At 32.9% G+C, this 17687-nt stretch overlaps 3 protein-coding genes across 11 annotated transcripts; 2 read left to right on the forward strand and 1 right to left on the reverse strand.

Annotated features, from left to right (window-relative positions):
• The first annotated feature begins 2529 nt into the window (after positions 1–2529).
• LOC110645078 (mitochondrial adenine nucleotide transporter ADNT1-like) lies at positions 2530–7813 on the forward strand. The gene is made up of 8 exons (XM_058141314.1): positions 2530–2912; positions 3949–3997; positions 4118–4281; positions 4821–4858; positions 5067–5179; positions 5341–5454; positions 6619–6963; positions 7450–7813. The coding sequence occupies exons 1-8, from the start codon at positions 2755–2757 to the stop codon at positions 7531–7533; spliced, it is 1065 nt and encodes a 354-aa protein (XP_057997297.1). The 5' UTR covers positions 2530–2754; the 3' UTR covers positions 7534–7813.
• Positions 7814–9183: 1370 nt separating this feature from the next.
• On the reverse strand, positions 9184–10710 carry LOC110645071 (uncharacterized). Of its 8 annotated transcripts, none has more exons than XM_021798088.2 (3): positions 10469–10710; positions 9701–10045; positions 9184–9287 (listed from the first exon to the last, which is right to left on the reverse strand). In XM_021798088.2, the coding sequence occupies exons 2-3, from the start codon at positions 10030–10032 to the stop codon at positions 9200–9202; spliced, it is 420 nt and encodes a 139-aa protein (XP_021653780.1). In that variant the 5' UTR covers positions 10033–10045; positions 10469–10710; the 3' UTR covers positions 9184–9199. The 8 variants fall into 8 exon arrangements, with proteins under 8 accessions (XP_021653780.1, XP_021653779.1, XP_021653778.1 ...); XM_021798087.2 differs by having other exon boundaries at positions 10542–10709; XM_021798086.2 differs by having other exon boundaries at positions 9701–10042; positions 10469–10709.
• Positions 10711–11967: 1257 nt separating this feature from the next.
• LOC110645086 (CMP-sialic acid transporter 1) lies at positions 11968–16814 on the forward strand. 2 transcript variants are annotated; one of them, XM_058141349.1, is made up of 8 exons: positions 11968–12091; positions 12368–12451; positions 12542–12756; positions 12863–12941; positions 13201–13370; positions 14124–14310; positions 14508–14585; positions 14790–16814. In XM_058141349.1, the coding sequence occupies exons 3-8, from the start codon at positions 12599–12601 to the stop codon at positions 14931–14933; spliced, it is 816 nt and encodes a 271-aa protein (XP_057997332.1). In that variant the 5' UTR covers positions 11968–12091; positions 12368–12451; positions 12542–12598; the 3' UTR covers positions 14934–16814. The 2 variants fall into 2 exon arrangements, with proteins under 2 accessions (XP_057997332.1, XP_021653804.2); XM_021798112.2 differs by having other exon boundaries at positions 11969–12134.
• Positions 16815–17687: the final 873 nt, after the last annotated feature.

The following is a 17687-nucleotide window of genomic DNA, read 5'->3' on the forward strand; positions in this document are numbered from 1 at the left end:
TTATTGTTACATATTAAAAATTTACTTGCATTATTATGTTTTTTCTTAATAAATAATTTATTATTATATATAATATATATTTTTTAAATTAAATAAAATAAATTTTTTTAATCCCACTGATTTAATCAACTGTCCGCCTTTGTCTGCTGCTATCCCTATTTCTAATTTTGATCGATGTGAATGAATGGCTTATGTTGACCTTATGAGCTCAAAGGAGTATAGATTTTGATGATAACAAAACTCAACTAGAATCAAACTAACCTTGTGTTAAGTGTTGTGCTTCTCAAAGAACAAATAAAATGACTCAAGAAATTCATGATGGATTCATGCTTTTGAATAAAGGATGACATTTTAAGATAATACATGATGAATCAAATGAGATAAAGGAAGAAAATGTTACCTTCCAAAGTTGCATTGAAGATCAAATTTGAAGGTACATGTAGTATAGAAGTTAGTTTTAAACTTTTAGGATTGCTTGTGAAAAGAATTGAAGAGTAGAAGCCAATGATACTTATTTTTAATCCCTCAATTATTTTCTTTTAAATATCATAAATTGCCTAAAAACATTTGATTATGATTTGGTGTAAAGTTTTAAAGTTTTCAAAGCTATGCAGAAAAGTTTTTCTGGTATGCTAACTGGTTTGCTACTTTTTCTAGTATGTTAACTGTCTCAACTCTGCACAACATCGCAGAAAAAGAAAAAATAACGGCTATTTTCTTGAAATTTGAAATTATAACGTTCAAATGAGTTCTCAAACGGTCAAAAATGTTTCAAAGCTATAAATACACCTATCCTTGGCCATTTTGCACTTAATGAAAGTCTCTCTACTGTTCCTGACCCTTTAAGATCATAAAATCTTTCATTCAAAGTGCTCAAAGTGTTTTTATTGCTCATCATTGGCTTACCTACTCATCTATTCTTTATAGATTCTGTTGTATTGAGTGAGATTGAGTTTTAAACACTTTATTATCATTTATGAGAGGTCATTCAAGCACCTATTGAAACTTGATTGTGAAAAGTATTTGGGATAACACTTGTTAGAAATGTAAAGCTACTTGTAAAAGTTTTGGTGAGAAGATTTGTAAAGGGCTTTTGTCTCTTGCCTTTAAAAGAGAAGATTAGCGAAGCGAAGACTCAAAGTGGGATCTTTGAGAGAGTAGATGTAGGCTAGTTGAACCGAACCACTATAAAAATTCAATGTTCAATTTTCTCAACCCTTACTCTTTACATTTATGCATTTTAACTTTCTGATTGAAGTGTTTTTGCTGATATGAAAATTGATACTGTTTATTGTTAATCTTGCTGCAAACTAAGAAAATTGGTTTACTGCTGAATCTGCTGATATCTGATTTAATTTGTTTATTGTTTTATTTGCTGTCAACTAATATATTTGGTGTACTGCTCTGTTTGCTGTGTTGTGAACTTATTCAGATTACTAAAATTTGTACTGAATGCCAATATATTCTGTTAGATCAGTATACTGATTGCTTATGACTCAACTTTGAATCAATTGATCAATAGAGCTGTATTGTTCATATTTCACATTAGAAAATTAGGTTGAACCAAGCTGTAATTTTTCAAAGGTTTTGAGCAAGAACCGAAAAATTATTTTTAGAGTCCAATTCACCCCCCTCTTGAACATATTTTGGGACATCAGTATATATTATCAGTTAATTTTTAATATATTTTTTCTTTTTCTAAATTTATATTTTTAAACTATAAATTATGATTTTACAAAATTACTTTTTTTCTTTAAAACTATATGGCTAACTTGTTATTTTAAAATAATAATTGTGATTAATTGGAAACTTTATAAAAAATATATATATACAGATCACCCAATGTCAAAAAATTTAGATACAAACATAAAAGTAAGAAAAAAAATGATAAAAAATATAAAACGCTAAATTAAAATTATGATTTTTTAACATAAATAACGATTATATAAAAACGTCCATTATCCATAGGTATGATAGAGTTCCTCTATTTATTAAATATAAAAATTATGGCATTTAAATTATTATAGAAATCATTATTTATAACAAAATGGAAAGATATTATTTTTTTAAATAGGAAAAATATTAATTTTTTGCACTTAATAAAATTAATTATAATAATTTTTATGAATGATATTTCAGAGAAACAATTAAATTAAAAAATTAAAATTGCATTTTGAAAAGTTGTAGGGTTATCTATTTTAGTTATGGAAAGACTCACTCTTATTTATTATCTGAGTTATTGTTATAAAAATATTATTTTAAACATATTATTTACATATTATTAAAAATTATTTTTATATTAATTTAATATATTTCAATAATAAAATTTTCAATTTGCCAAGTTAAAAAAATTCACCTTAAATAGTCACCAGAGTCCTGAGCACCTGAAATAAACTCCGATGTCCACGTAGGCAACAACAGGTAGAAGGCGGGGCCAGCAATAAAGAAACGTAGCACTCCCAATCAAACGTACAGACGCCGTCAGTCTACACACACGCGCACAAACACACGCACGCACAAGACGCACGGACGAACACTGATGCAAGCAAGCTAAAGTTGAGAGTTGAGACCTCACTTTCGCCTCTCCGAAGAGCCGTCACCTGCCACCACCACTGCCACATTTTTTTGTTGGTGCAGACAGAGAAATGCAGAGACTTGCTCTCCCATAAACGCGCGTGATAAGGCTTCACTGATCGATCGCCAAACAGAGATCTCTTTTCTAGTTTTCTTCACGACTTAGGATTTTGTTGATCCATGGCATCGGAGGATGTGAAGACGAGCGAAGCGGCTGTTACGACTATCGTCAGTCTAGCGGAGGAGGCTAAGTTGGCTAGAGAGGGAGTTAAGGCCCCGAGCTATGCTGTTCTTAGTATCTGCAAGTCTCTCGTTGCTGGGGGTGTTGCCGGTGGAGTGTGAGTTTTCTTTTTTCCTTTTCTTGGTAGTTTGTTTGCTTCCTGGCATAATAAATCATGCTTTTGTTGGAAATGAATGTTATTTTGTGGTTTGCCGGTTCATTTACGCTTTCACCTGATAGAAGTTGAGAAAGGTTAAAATTATGTAGAACGGGACAGGTTGAAATTCATTTATATGCGCAATTGCTTCTGAGAAATAAAATTTGAGATTTTCTTTCCGATAAACAGTGTCATTTTTGTTAAAGATTCACTGCATTATTAGCCAAGCTGGACAATTATGCTTCAAATTCATATTCTTTTGTTGCATTTGGACCTAACTTAAAACATATACACTGAGGAGTAGGAGTTAATGTTGTTTGTTTATTGGTTCTTTGGAAATATTATGAGATTGGCCAATTTGCTTCTCACGAAAAATCGAAAAACATAGTATTATCCAAAATTTGAACCTGATGTTAGCCATCCAATCTGGTTTTTAAGATTAGGCAAAGCTAATATGTGAAATAATCTCAACTTTTTCAGTCACTTCTTTTACTTCCATAAAAATTGAATTAGTAACTCACAATAAGAACTCTGGTATTGTCATCGACACTTTCTAAACACTGCATGCGGTTAATCAATTTTTTTTTTCCGGTTTCTTTGTTTTGTTTCTGATGTAATTAGCAGAAAGAATCAAGTGTTTGGGTTAGAAATTTCATGTCTAGGATTTTGTGGTTAGATTCAAATTCAGTATGCTGTTTACTATAACAAGATTTCAGAACTCACATTATATCCTACTTGTTTTGTCTTGTGTGAATATTTGCTTGTTTCAATATTTTATATAGATTATTCTTCTTATTAACTTGACAGTTCTGAGCTTATTCGTTTTAAAACTAAATGGAATGGCTGGTGGCACTTCTGAAAGGCTAGTTTTTTTTCTTTTAATTTGTTTGGCCCCTGAGGACTGCCTTTAATTATTATTGTGGCTGGCAGGGGTTTTGCATCTTTATGATATTGCTAGGTTTGACTTTCACTGACTGAAATGGTCAAATGTGTTCAGGTCACGTACAGCTGTTGCTCCATTGGAAAGGTTGAAGATATTGCTACAGGTTAGACCATTTTTTAATTGTTTCATTGAATTGATTGCTTATGTAGCATGTAGTGTGTGTATTCATGTCTTGCACATGCACAACATAAATTTTGCACTGATTAACTCCTGTAATGTGCAGGTTCAAAATCCCCGCAACATAAAGTACAATGGAACAATTCAAGGGTTAAAATACATATGGAGAACTGAGGGTTTTCGTGGATTGTTTAAAGGCAACGGCACTAATTGTGCACGAATTGTCCCCAACTCAGCTGTGAAGTTCTTCAGCTATGAAGAAGCTTCTAAGTATGTTTACTTGAGAGTTTATAATTCATTGGTTGGACAGGAATTCAATGTATAAATATCTTTGTTTAATGCAAAATGTATTTGTTTATAGAATATATGTATGGAAGCCCAACTTGCTATTTGTGTTTAACTGTACTGAATTTGCTTAGGTCCATGAATATTAAAGGAAAATGGTAGGTCTGTTGAACTGACGAGGTCATTGTGGGAATGTTAATAATTCCTAGTAATATGTGAGCAAAATAAATTATTCAGAATTGATAGCTTAATTAGAGCAAGTATATGCAAGCATTCTACATTTCTCTCTCTAACTGTCAGGGGAAAAAGGTGATGTTTCTACGTGATATAAAATAATTTCCTGAGGAAGGGTATGCTGCTTGGTTCTTTGGTTCTATTACCAATACCATGTGTTACTGTTCCTCAATTCTCTTTTCTTTTTTCAATCATATGAAATGACATTTGTTCATGGTTCAAAGTTTTCTTTGATCCATCTTAGTGATATATTTTTCTTCTGCTGATTTTGTTCTATATCCATATGACAGGGGAATATTGTGGCTGTATCAACAGAAAACTGGCAATGGTATGTCTTTAATTTTTTGAATTATTATTTTACACTCTCTTTGCAGTCATAAAGATATTGTGTGCACTTCAATGTTTGGCTAGATAATATTTGTTCAGTTTGAGTTGGTTCTTTACCTGCTTGTTAGCAACGGATGGCACTTGATAGAGCCTATGTGAGTTATCTTATTCCTTATATCCCCCTTCCCTCCTCTGGTTGTTTCCTGCAGAAGATGCGCAGCTCACTCCTCTTCTACGCCTTGGAGCCGGAGCATGTGCAGGAATAATTGCCATGTCTGCAACTTATCCCATGGATATGGTGCGAGGCAGGCTAACTGTACAGGTATTGTCTTAGTCTTTCAGACTCCATTTGCTTGCAGATCCTTTTCCAATTTGGTTGTGTGTTCTCAGTTTAAATTTCTCCCCCCCCGCCCCCCCCCCCCCCCCCCCCCCAAAAAAAAATAAAATAAAATAATAAAATAAAATAAAATTCTTGTTTTGCAGACTGATAAATCACCTTATCAATATAGAGGAATGTTCCATGCTTTATCAACTGTGCTTCGGGAAGAAGGTCCACGGGCTCTGTACAAGGGTTGGCTTCCCTCTGTCATTGGAGTTGTAAGTCATCCTTTCCTTGAGTTACACCATGTATTAAGTTTTCAATCTAAGAGGATATTATATAAGAAAAAGGAATCTGACAACACTGTAATATCATAATCATCTAAACCTATGATCATTTGATAATCATTGACACATTATGATGCAGCCAAGGAATTCAAGAACATTCATAGCCAAACACTCAAGAAGCTTAGGATTATGGTTCAGTTTCAATATAGAATTTGTTTGAAGAAATTATAGAGGACTTTGTAGTTCTTTTAGTGTTTGACTTATGTATGTTGCATGGATAGTTTTGTAATTTTAGATTTGCTAGAAAGATCTAGACTTTTATAGGAATCTTTATTTATTTCCTTGTTGGTCAAGGATTACTTACAGGTTAAGATTTACTTTTGAAAGTCCAAATCCTTAAAGGTTAAGGACTACTTTTTGAGTCTATAAATACCATGTTTGTAATTTTGTAAAAAAAGTTTTTTTTTTTATCAATACGAATTCTAGCACTTATGCTTTGAGTTGTGTGATGTAATTCAACCCTAAGTGGTGCTTAAGGAAGTTTAGGCGTGAAGCCTTAACCTTTTATTTTACTGTTTGCAGCCCACAAATCTTCTGGTTTAAATTTGCTTCTCAATTCAATCCTTTCACAAACCTAATTCTCCACCTAAATTTCTGCTCATTTTAGTTTTCACAAAGCCTCAAATTTCAACATTAATTCTAAGACCTGCAGGCTGTCCTGCATCACCTTGTACATGTGAGGTCTTTTGCTTCTCAAATTGAAATTCTGTTCTCTTGGAATTTGTTGGTTTTCAGCCAAAAGGACATGCTAATTGAGAATAATTACTGTGATTGTTATAATTAGCACTTACTGAAAAAATGTGGTAGTAATTTATTGCTGGGATCAAGTCTTTTTATGCAATTATGGTTTTTGCTTTTCCTTCTTCCTGACACTCACCTCTCTGTCAACTCTCTCGCATCTTTCTGAAGATTTATACTTTCAGGGTTTATTGTTGTAAATTTCAGTGTTGAATTGTTGGGTGATAAGTGGGACAAATGAAATTGTGGGTGGTGGTGGTGCTAATAACTTTACTGCTCAGAATTTTCATGCGACTCTAGGAACAAAATGATTTCTCTTGTTTGCTCTGTGTAACATATCTTATTTCTGCCTGGCAGATCCCATATGTAGGTCTTAACTTTGCTGTGTATGAATCACTAAAGGATTGGTTAGTTAAAGCTAAACCATTTGGACTAGTTCAAGATTCTGACTTGAGTGTGACTACAAGGCTTGCTTGTGGGGCTGCTGCTGGAACTGTTGGCCAAACTGTCGCTTATCCTCTTGATGTTATTCGCCGGCGAATGCAGATGGTTGGATGGAAAGATGCTGCTTCTATTGTCACTGGTGATGGGAGGAGCAAGGCCCCCCTTGAATATACTGGCATGATTGATGCATTCAGGAAAACTGTTCGGTATGAGGGCTTTGGAGCATTATACAAGGGTTTGGTACCTAATTCTGTAAAGGTGAGTCATTATGTTTTCTTATGTTTCAGGAGTTGGGTGACCTCAATTCACACAATTGCCGTTTGTTAAGAAAGAGATTTAGTTGAGATGGTTAGATGGCCAGGCTGCTGCTCAAATAGGACTGGGGTTATTTTGTTGTGCACTTTTTACTCGTGGTTCAAGAAATCTTGAGATTTTTTGCGCAAATGTCGACAAAAAATGTATTTCATATATTTGTCTGAATGCCTTGACTCATAAAAAAACTATTTGCCTGCATAATCATTTGCACGAGTGGTATTACAACCTTCAGTGCTTCACCATTGTTGATAGTTTACTTGGACTTTATTCACATCTAATCAAGCCATTGAAAATGTTAAAAGATCACTAAAAATTTTCCACTTGGGTTTTATAAAGCTTTTTATGTGTGCATGATTGCAGTATATTCACATTGAATATTAAACTCTTATACAGAGGACATTATTCAATTCTTCTGCTTTCTTTTTCCAGGTAGTCCCATCTATAGCAATTGCATTTGTGACATACGAGGTGGTGAAGGACATTCTAGGAGTTGAGATTAGAATATCAGACTGAAGCGTGGGCTCCTCCCTGATGATCGTTGAACAAGTGTGCTATTTTTGTAGGCAAGGGAATGGGTAGAAGGTAAATTAGGGTAATTTTCTTCCACATTTCTCTATGTGAGTGAGTTTAAAGATGCATTTAAGGCTGTCATAAATTGTTTTCCCTTCTCTGTTTCCTTGAGAACATGCTGTAGTTTTCAGCTTCTCATTTATATTGTCAATAAGTATGTTGAGGGGACAACTTACGAAATTCAATTGGATGCCTCTCCATGAGAATTGAGATTTTCTGAGCATAGATCGGTCTTCCTATCCTTTTCTCTCAGCTTTTTTTTTTTATAATTTTTTTATTTACCTATTTATATTTTTTCTTTGGCGCGAGAGAATGAAGCCCCCTTCCATACTGATGATATATCTTCTTACGGGGAAAGCTTGCTATGCTAACTCCTATGTCTACAAATGCGTGATTCTGTACTGGATTTTGCATGTCTTGTGTTACTGATGAAACCACGACTTCATCATCAGTTCTACACGGCAAATGGAATCATCCCACTTTATAGGATGGTTTATTTTGGTGATAGCTTACATGTTTTGCTGCTTTCGTGGGCGGGATTCTATTATTATCTGGACGATAGCATTTTCATGAACTCTATTTGTTTTCAAGGGAAAATTATTATTCAATATCTACATTTTAATGAAATTAATTATTTAATTTATATTTAATATTTACATTTTTAATGAAATTAACTATTTAATTTATATATTTTAAAAAATATATTACTTAGTTTTTATATTTTACTTTCTTTAAATTGTACCTCTTAATTTTTTCGTTAAACTATTATTTATTTTTTTATTTTATTAAAATTAATTAGTTAGTATTTATATTTTAAAAAAACACATTAATTGATCTATATAATTTGATTTTGTTAAATATTTAATCTTATAATTATTTTTTATATCTAAATTATTATAATCATTTTTTCTTATTTCTCTACTATCTTCACTTATTTTTTCTCGTGTTCTTTTCACTTTGGCACTCATATTTTTTTTCTTCTCATTCTCTCACTACTATTCATCTGCTGATAAAAAATGGTATAAACGATTTATATAAAAAGATTAATTAATTTTCTAAATATTTATCTTTACAGTAAAATTTTTATTTTTATTCAAAAATATATTTTTAAAAAATTGTGTTTTTCATACTACGAAGATCTAACTCATTAATTTTACTAAAATAGAACTAAATAATAGTGTTTTCAAAACATATAAATTAATTAATTTTTTTAAAATAAAAAAAATTAAGTAATAAATTGATTAACATTAACTAATGAAAAAATATAATTTTTTATAAATATAAGATTAAGTAATTAATTTTATTGAAATATAAAAATTAAATAGCATTTTTTTTTAAATAATCTATTATAACATGGTCATCAAATGAAGGCGCTATATGAACTGGTGATTGGTGAAACATTGTCAGGTTTAGGCGAGCTATCGCTTCCTGTAAATTTTAACGGGTCATATCCTTCCAACTAAAATCAGGACCACATACGCATTTGCCCAACATTGGTTCAAAAATTAAATTGTCCATCTCCATCTTTGACTATTTTTTCCCAGGGGAAAGCAAAATTCCATTATGGTTTTCTCTGTGCGACACCAATAGTCATACCATATATCAAGGCTTAAAATAATATCTGGATGGGAGAGTTACAAGTTGAGGCATTTCCCTGCTGTTTTTCATCCTCTGAAGCAGTAAATTGTACAATTTTTCTGTGTTAATGAAGACAAGCAATACCATGAACAAGGATAATTGCTTAAAAAAAAAAAAAAGGAAGAATAAGGATAATACCGAAGAAGTCTTATATTTAATAGTCTTAGAAATCTAAATAAATAACGTTTGTGCTTGTTTACTATAGGATTGGTAATCACAATGATGTTACTACTATTGAGGTATTAAAGTAGAGTCTCACAATAATGTTTGAGCTACTTCAAATCCTTCAGGCAACACTGCCTTTTTTTTCTTTTCCTTCTTCATGGTATCGTTCTTTTTACATTTTTCTACCATGCCTAAACCCAAATGGAACACCTTTGTCAAATTCAAGAACCTCATAGAAGATGAACTCATAACTATTCCACGTATGTAGAAGGAAAAGAAAAAAAAAAATGGAAATATAGAATTTTACCTGCAATCCTTTATGGCTGGTTGAAATCTCTGCGCTTGTTTTCCCAGATGCTTAACTTGGTGTATTTCTTGTCTTCTGGTTTGTAATCTTGATATCCTGGCCTTTGCTTCATGTTCATAATCTTTGATACTCTTTATATCATTCTGCCTGCAATTTAAGCATTCTCCTGATGATAAAGAAAATAATGAAAGAACCATAATCAGGAGGTTCAGCTCTACAAGAAAATTTGAGTTTGGTTGCTCTGAAACATTGCAGGCAGCACTCTCCCTCTCTTCTTTGTCTTCCTCCGCCAGCTCAATTTCGTGATTTGCTTCACTTGCAAGATTTGTCATCTTGAGTATTCTACTATGCATCAAGAATCAAAATCAAAATTATTAACTACTTAAAGATTGCTTCCTAATTCCTGTTAGAATTAAAAAAAAAAAAGTTATCAATAACCAAAAGCAAATTACATGCATATTTACTTGAATAAGAAGACGCGATGAACAGAAAATTTTTGCTAGATACATAGAAAAGCACAGTTTATTCAAAGGAAAGGAGGAGACAGGAGAGCAGATTATATATGGCGATTGTAAGAGAAAGGGTTAATTCTTCAAAAACAGTGAAACAAAAAAAAAAAAGATTACAGCATGACCATCAAAATTTCTGATTGCAGCCACATACCCATACTCATTATCTCATCGCAGATCGGAAAATTTTGACAGAAATATAAAATTAAGAAAAAAAAAAAAAAAAATCAACATTCAGATAGGTATGGTGTCTTTTTACCTCTCTATTGACTGCCCAGCCTAAAAAAATTCTAAAAAGCTGAAGCAGAAGAGTCTAAAACATGAAAACTCACCAGGTCACAACTGGGTTCTGATCAAAACCTCTTCATAATACATACATATATTTGGGTAAGAATTGAAGACGGTAAGAGCTCTCAGTTCCCTGTTTCTTAATTTTGCAACTGTAAAATTAAAAAAAAATAATAAAAAAAAAGAGAGTAAATTGTAAAGAAGGAAAGAATGAGAAAAAGGGCTTGAAATGGTTGGAGCCCAATTAGGTGATACACCTCAGGAGGCGGATCCATATAGCCAGTGGCGTGATTCATTTAGATTTTAGTGGGCCTTTGATTGTTCGGCCAGGCCCAAAAGGATGCGGCAACTGTGAATGGCCACGCACACGCTCCTCTAAATTTTATTAGTTATCTTGTCCTTAAATTTAGAAATATATCATATAATCCCTTGTATTTTCAAATTTTATATAATATAATTCTTTTAATTATCAATAATCAATTTATATAATTCAGAATAACAATGTCGTGAAAAATTTTCTCTCCTTTATATGATAAATCAACCATGAAAAATTTAAAATCTATTGAATAATGAAGTGATAAGTGTATATTACAAGAATTTTATTTATAAAAAATAATAATAATTATTTATATTATCAATTTGAATTATTCACATGAATATATTATTTATAAATTAATTATTAAAAGTTTATTATATAAAATTTTAAAATTTATAAAATTTTATATTATATTTTAAATTTAAAGATATTTTTATTATAATTCTTTAGTGGCAATTTTTAAAATTTATCCCATGTCCATACCAACACCAACCTTCTCACGTGCTAACCACCAACCATACAATTCTTTCCACAATATTGAATGCGGGAAAATTTTTATAATTGTACCCTTAATTAATAAAAAAATAGCACATTATAATTTTAAATTGATCTTATTATAATTTTATAATTTTAAATATGATTTATCATGAAATTTATATAATGTGTTGTTTATGAATGATTAGGCATATAAGTAAAGCTTTTTCATTCAGGTTAAAATTTAATTTTTAAATAATTATTAAATTAATTTTAATTTAAATTAAAATATAATTTCATTTTTAAATAACTATTTTAAATAAAATTTAATTATTTTCTTAAATAATTTTTAATACCAATAAATTTTTTATATTTTTAATAATTTTTTTACAAAATTAAAGATCATATTTCTTTTGAATTTAAGAATTTAGTAAAATATATTGTTTGTAATCAATTTTTAATTATTTATTTATTTTTAATATTTTAATATTTTATGAAATATAATAATTATTTAAGTATAAAATAAATAATTATTTACATAAAATTTTACTAATTTCTAATAAAAATAACTTGTTAAGAAAACCCTGTTTGAAAAAAAAATTAAAGAAAACCCATTTTTTAGTAAAGCTAATTGATTGCACTTGAATCATTTACATGGCGAAACGACATCGGTTATTTGTACATCAAAATGCCGCGTTCGGCTTGAAGTTGCCGTGACGATTTGCTAAGCCACTGTCCTAGTCTTTCCCGTGTCTGGCTCTAGCTCGTTTTTGAAGCTTGGAGGATCGGAGAAGAAATGCAGTGGTGCATAGTTGCTTCTCTCCTCACCATTTTCACTAGTTCTCAGGTAAAACAAAACAAGTTTAATCGGATACCAAACCTTACTTCTTCCCTTATTTCACCAATTCCGACTGTTGTCCCTATCGAAACCCTAACCCTAAAGCACTCCAATTTCTACTATATATATTTTTTTATTCAAGAAATAATGAAATAATCTGTCAGAATTTCCTCTATAATGTGTTTGCAGCTTCCAATTTTAGGAGTTAATATTATTTAATTTATTTATTTATACCTTTTCAGGGTATCATAACTACACTATCTCAAAGTAATGGGAAATATAAGTATGATTACACCACTGTTCCTTTTCTTGCTGAAGTGTTTAAGGTACTTCACATTGCTATTTCAAATTTGGGTAGCCTTAAGTGGCCGAATTGTCTTGACCAGTTGATGATCTTAGTAAACATTAATCTGCAGCTTCTAGTTTCTAGTTGTCTTTTATGGAGAGAGTGCCAGAAATCACCTCTTCCCAAGATGACTACGGATTGGAAGAGCATTCGGTTGTTTCCTATTCCTTCCATCATTTACTTGATCCACAACAATGTTCAATTTGCAACTTTGATTTATGTAGATACATCCACCTACCAGATAATGGGCAATCTTAAGATTGTTATTACTGGAATTTTATTCAGGTTACTATTACTGCATTTAATTTAAATCATTTTTCCCCTTGCTCCTGGTGTTGGTGTAAGTGTGTAACACCTGTAAATGAGCATATATTTTTCTTTCCTGTTTCAGGCTGTTCCTCAGGAAGAAGCTTTCTAATCTGCAGTGGATGGCAATTGTTCTGTTGGCTGTTGGGACAGCCACTAGCCAGGTGCCACTGAAAATACTTCCCCTTTTCCAAGCAATGTTAACTTTGTGCCATGTGAATAAGACATGCATAGCATTTTATAGGCAATAGTCACATCGTCATTGAGCCAACCAAATATAATGTTGAAGAATGGTGATGTTTCTTAAATTTTGTTTTATATTCACAATGAGCTTCTTTCTATGTAATACAATAAGAATATAACTCCTAGCTACGATTGTGACCATCACTATCAGAATGACTCTTCTGTGGTCTCTTGATAAAGGTAAAGGGCTGTGGAGAGGTTTCCTGTGACTCCCTTTTCTCTGCGCCAATTCAGGGGTACATGTTAGGAATTCTGTCTGCTTGTCTTTCAGCATTAGCTGGCATTTATACAGAATTCCTGATGAAGAAGAACAATGATAGTTTATACTGGCAGAACGTACAATTATATACCTAGGTATCCTCTCTTTCCACAAGACATTGATTTTTCATAAACTATTAGATGAATGTGAAAATCTCAAATGTCCTGTCATCGTTTTAATACTTCACCCTTCCTCTATTCAGTACTGTTTTTCAGGTCAACCAATTGCATTGACACAAAACCGTCATGATTAGCATCCAAAAACTGAAGAGAATCATTTATTCATTTGGTCAAATCTGTGGAAAATGGATTTTGTGACATAATTAGGTTTGTTCTTAGGTTATTGAGAGCTCATCCAACTTCCTTATCTTCTAGAATGATTTTCTGTGTGAAGTATGGGTTTTAACCATTTTCTAGTAAATGGATGAACTCTGTCTGTGTGGAAGTTTCTGTGGACTTCCTCTGATCAATTTCAGGATCAGGTGATCTTGGTCAGATTATTGAGAAAGAACATGGGGATTAAGAATACTGATCTTTTGTTTTTCTACTGATCAGTTGTAAGCTTCCCTGCCAAAAGCTACATTTGCTTTTTGTATAAATAGTACTGAGGAGAGAGAGAGAGAGAGAGAGAGAGAGAGAAAGAGAAGCAGGAAGATAGAAAATGGATTAATTCTCCTGTCTTGAATCAATGATTTTTCCTTGGATTCAGTTATATAATTTCTATATCAGCAGAGGTTGTCATGCGGTGAACATCTGTTGACTGAAGAGTGATTAAGCTGACCAAAATTCCTCTGTTGTTTGAAGCTGTGAAGGGATAAAATTAATAATGGACATTCTTTATGTAGGTTTGGTGCAATTTTCAACCTGGCTCGGCTTGTCCTGGATGATTTCAGAGGTGGATTTGAGAAGGGACCATGGTGGCAACGCCTCTTCAATGGATACACTATCACAACCTGGGTGGTGGTATTAAATCTAGGGTGTTCTGGACTTTTAGTTTCTTGGTTAATGAAATATGCTGACAACATTGTCAAGGTATTTCCTTTTGTTCTACTGTAAATTTGTGTTCATGTAGGTGTGTAATATTTCGTCCTAAGTTTCTGATATTTGCTTACTATTTAGTATGTTTTGATATCCTGATCGATGCAGAGATGAAAGTTATGGTTAAATCTTTGTAGTCCATTTTCTTTAATACTCTCTTAATTGCTATTTGTTTCTTTGACTCTTTTTAGGTGTATTCGACATCAATGGCAATGTTATTGACTATGGTTCTATCTGTGTTCCTATTTAGTTTCAGGCCAACGTTACAGGTAATCTTCCATATGCTTCTAACCAACCTACTCACATTCTTTCTTTCCAACCCCCTGTGTGTGTGTGTGTGTGTGTGTGTGTGAACAAATTCCTATTATTTTAACATCATCTGATGCTATTTGGGCCTTTTCTGCTCCTTAATTTGTTTAGCAATTGTGAAATATTGATCGTATATATCCCTCTTTTTTCTTGTGTTGGTGCAGCTCTTCTTGGGAATTATTATTTGCATGATGTCGCTACACATGTATTTTGCACCCCCAGGTATGCTAGTGGATCTCCCTTCCGTGGGAAAAGCTGACCCAAAGAGTCTCATAGATGTTTCTATTGAAAGAAGAACAGTCTCATGAGTCATGATGTATCCTTTTCGTTGAACGCTAACAATTATTTGGTTAGTTTTTGTTTAAAATTGATACTGTAAAAGCTAGCATATTTTTCCTGGTAATCTGCTACAAAAATAGAGCATTGATCACTTATGATATTTAATACCACCATGGTCATGTGCCATACCTGTGGTGCGGATCATGCTGAATTAATGGCCTCTTGGTCCTGGGAAGAGAAGAGGATGAAGATATCGGATATTAACAAGTGCATTTTATATGGAAACAACATCTGGCTAGTTGATCATGGGTGGATCTCTGTCCTCAATTGCCTGGAGTTCCAACCACCAACCGACAGCAATTGTACAAAGAGTTAAGCCACCATATGTGGTCTATACACCTTTTTGTTTTTTCCATACTCTTGATGACCAATTATTTTAGGTGTAACTGTGTTAATAATGCAATGGCCGCCATGTTGAATAGTGTACTTCGCATAGTAAATGCACTTCGATTATTGAGGCAATTGATGCCCTCCTTGGATGGTCGCGCAGGTAATGTGTGGACAAGAAGAATTGGGTGACTATTTATGTTTGCGTTGATTCGACAATCCACAAGGCCTTGTGGTACTGAATTATTGTCATCTGCCTTAAAACTTGTGGATTTAATCAATCGTTAAAGTAACGAAAAGAAAAAAAAAAGTTTCTATGGTATTGAAATTAGAAATGGTCTTTGAAATTTCGAAATCGAGTTTAATTTAGTCTTCTTTTTTTTATAATATCACCTGACATCTCAAATACAAGTAAAATCTTAAATCCTTCTCCCAAATAATCTATAGCAACAATTGTTTCGAGGGATGTTTCTGGAGAGCAATAGTTCTCGTCAATAAATATATATGCAATGTTCATATAGTCATGTTAATATGTAACCTTCAACTAGTTGGTAATAGCAATCCAAGAAAGGGATCTTTTGAGGGGGAAGAAAAACAAAGTTTTAATTGATTAAGGAGTAAAGTCCATTGTCAGTTGGTTGTTGTAAATTAAAGCATTGATTAATAATTCGGGGATATTTTGGGCATCTTATTACATTCTGGAATCTTCTTTTCACTTAAAAAAAAGGGTTTATCAAGTCAATGGGAAATTAGCTTTCTCCTGTTAATGCCAGCGAAGTATTTCACACGCCAAAATTAAATCTTACAAAATTGTACTCTGACAAAGCGTTGTTTTCTCAGTAATTAATTACAATGTTGCCTTAACCTCGACGATGTTTGGTGCCCTGCCTTGCCCTACGCTACATTACATTTTCCTTTCCTTCTCTCTCTCTTGCAAATCTCAAGTCTCACCTACCCATGCGCGCACATTCACTGAAGCCTCTATAAAAAGGGCAATAAGATACACGCAAAGCTAGAGCATAGGTTATTGGGCAAAAATATGGAGTCGGTAGCAAGGCCAGCTGAGAACATTGGCGGTCGACCAAATAGTGAGCACGCAAAGGATCGGTGTGGCTACTTTCAGATGCCTTTGCACTACCCTAGATACACCCATGCCGAGTACGACACCATGCCAGAATGGAAGCTTGATTGCTTGCTAAAAGAGTACGGCCTACCCATCACCGGAAATGTTGAATACAAGAGGAAGTTTGCCATGGGAGCTTTTCTTTGGCCTAACTAGAGACTTTAATTCTATTCTGGTCATTGATCATTATGCTTCTTCCTCTTCTTCTCAGGTGTTTGAGTGTTATGCTGTTTGAGATGAAATGAAATGCTTGGATATCCATTTTGAAGGGAAGTGCATGTATGTAACGTAGCAATTAAGAAATGTGTGCTAGTGATAGTGTGTTTAATAGCTTCTTGTGTTATTTGCTTTTCTTTTTAAGTGTGATCAATTAATGGGATTTTCACTTGTTGCCTCCTAATGTGCTTGGTCATGATTCCTTTTACTGCTTGCTTTTCATTGTTATACATCAATTCATTAACATTCCCTTGTATAATGTATGCTTGATGGACCACCTAATGAAATTGAAAAGAAAATAAAAGCATATGGGTGAGTTTTCCTAAAATTGGAGCATTAGAGGTCGTCTGGCCACAGAGGAAGCAAAATGATCCGAAACAAATAACAATAAATATGTAAAATGATACTTGTTAGCAGTTTTATCTTAGAAAAACGATGCTTACAACCACTTAATTTTCTCCTTTTCCTTTATGGTTTTAAATAGTAGTTTTTTAAATAAAAAAATAATAAAAAAATCCCTTGTCTTAATGAAAGATCTCTCAAGTGGAATTTCAAGTCTTTAAATCTTGTGAGAAAGCTTTTCTAAATATGTGAATTCTGTCATAGTTTGTAGTCCTTGCGAGAATGGATGCAATGAAATTGCTATGGCATTTCTTCGATCTGATGTAGATACATTGGGCATGTGCCTTTGAGGCCTGTGGTCCTGGATAAATAATTAATACATTACTGGAGAAAGCTTTCATCGGTATTATGTACAAGGAACTTCTGAACCTTTCATTGGTATTATATAGGATCCAAAATCCTGATTTACGGGCCCTTACAAGCACAAAAATGCCTCAGACCCAAAACTATCCAAACTGGAACACAATGAATAGAAATTGCCATGCATGCCCAGGCAGCCCCTAAAAATCAAGAAGTTCAGATTACCTTCAGAAGATCCAGACAGCTTCGATCAACTTCTGGAGATGGAGCTTTTTACCATAGGGGTGGAAGGAGAAAGGGGGTTTGAGAACAATTATAAATTTGGGCTGAGCAGACCAGTTATATTGGCGTTAAT

The sequence above is a fragment of the Hevea brasiliensis genome, chromosome 2, assembly GCF_030052815.1.
Source record: "Hevea brasiliensis isolate MT/VB/25A 57/8 chromosome 2, ASM3005281v1, whole genome shotgun sequence".
Classification (NCBI taxonomy): domain Eukaryota; kingdom Viridiplantae; phylum Streptophyta; class Magnoliopsida; order Malpighiales; family Euphorbiaceae; genus Hevea; species Hevea brasiliensis.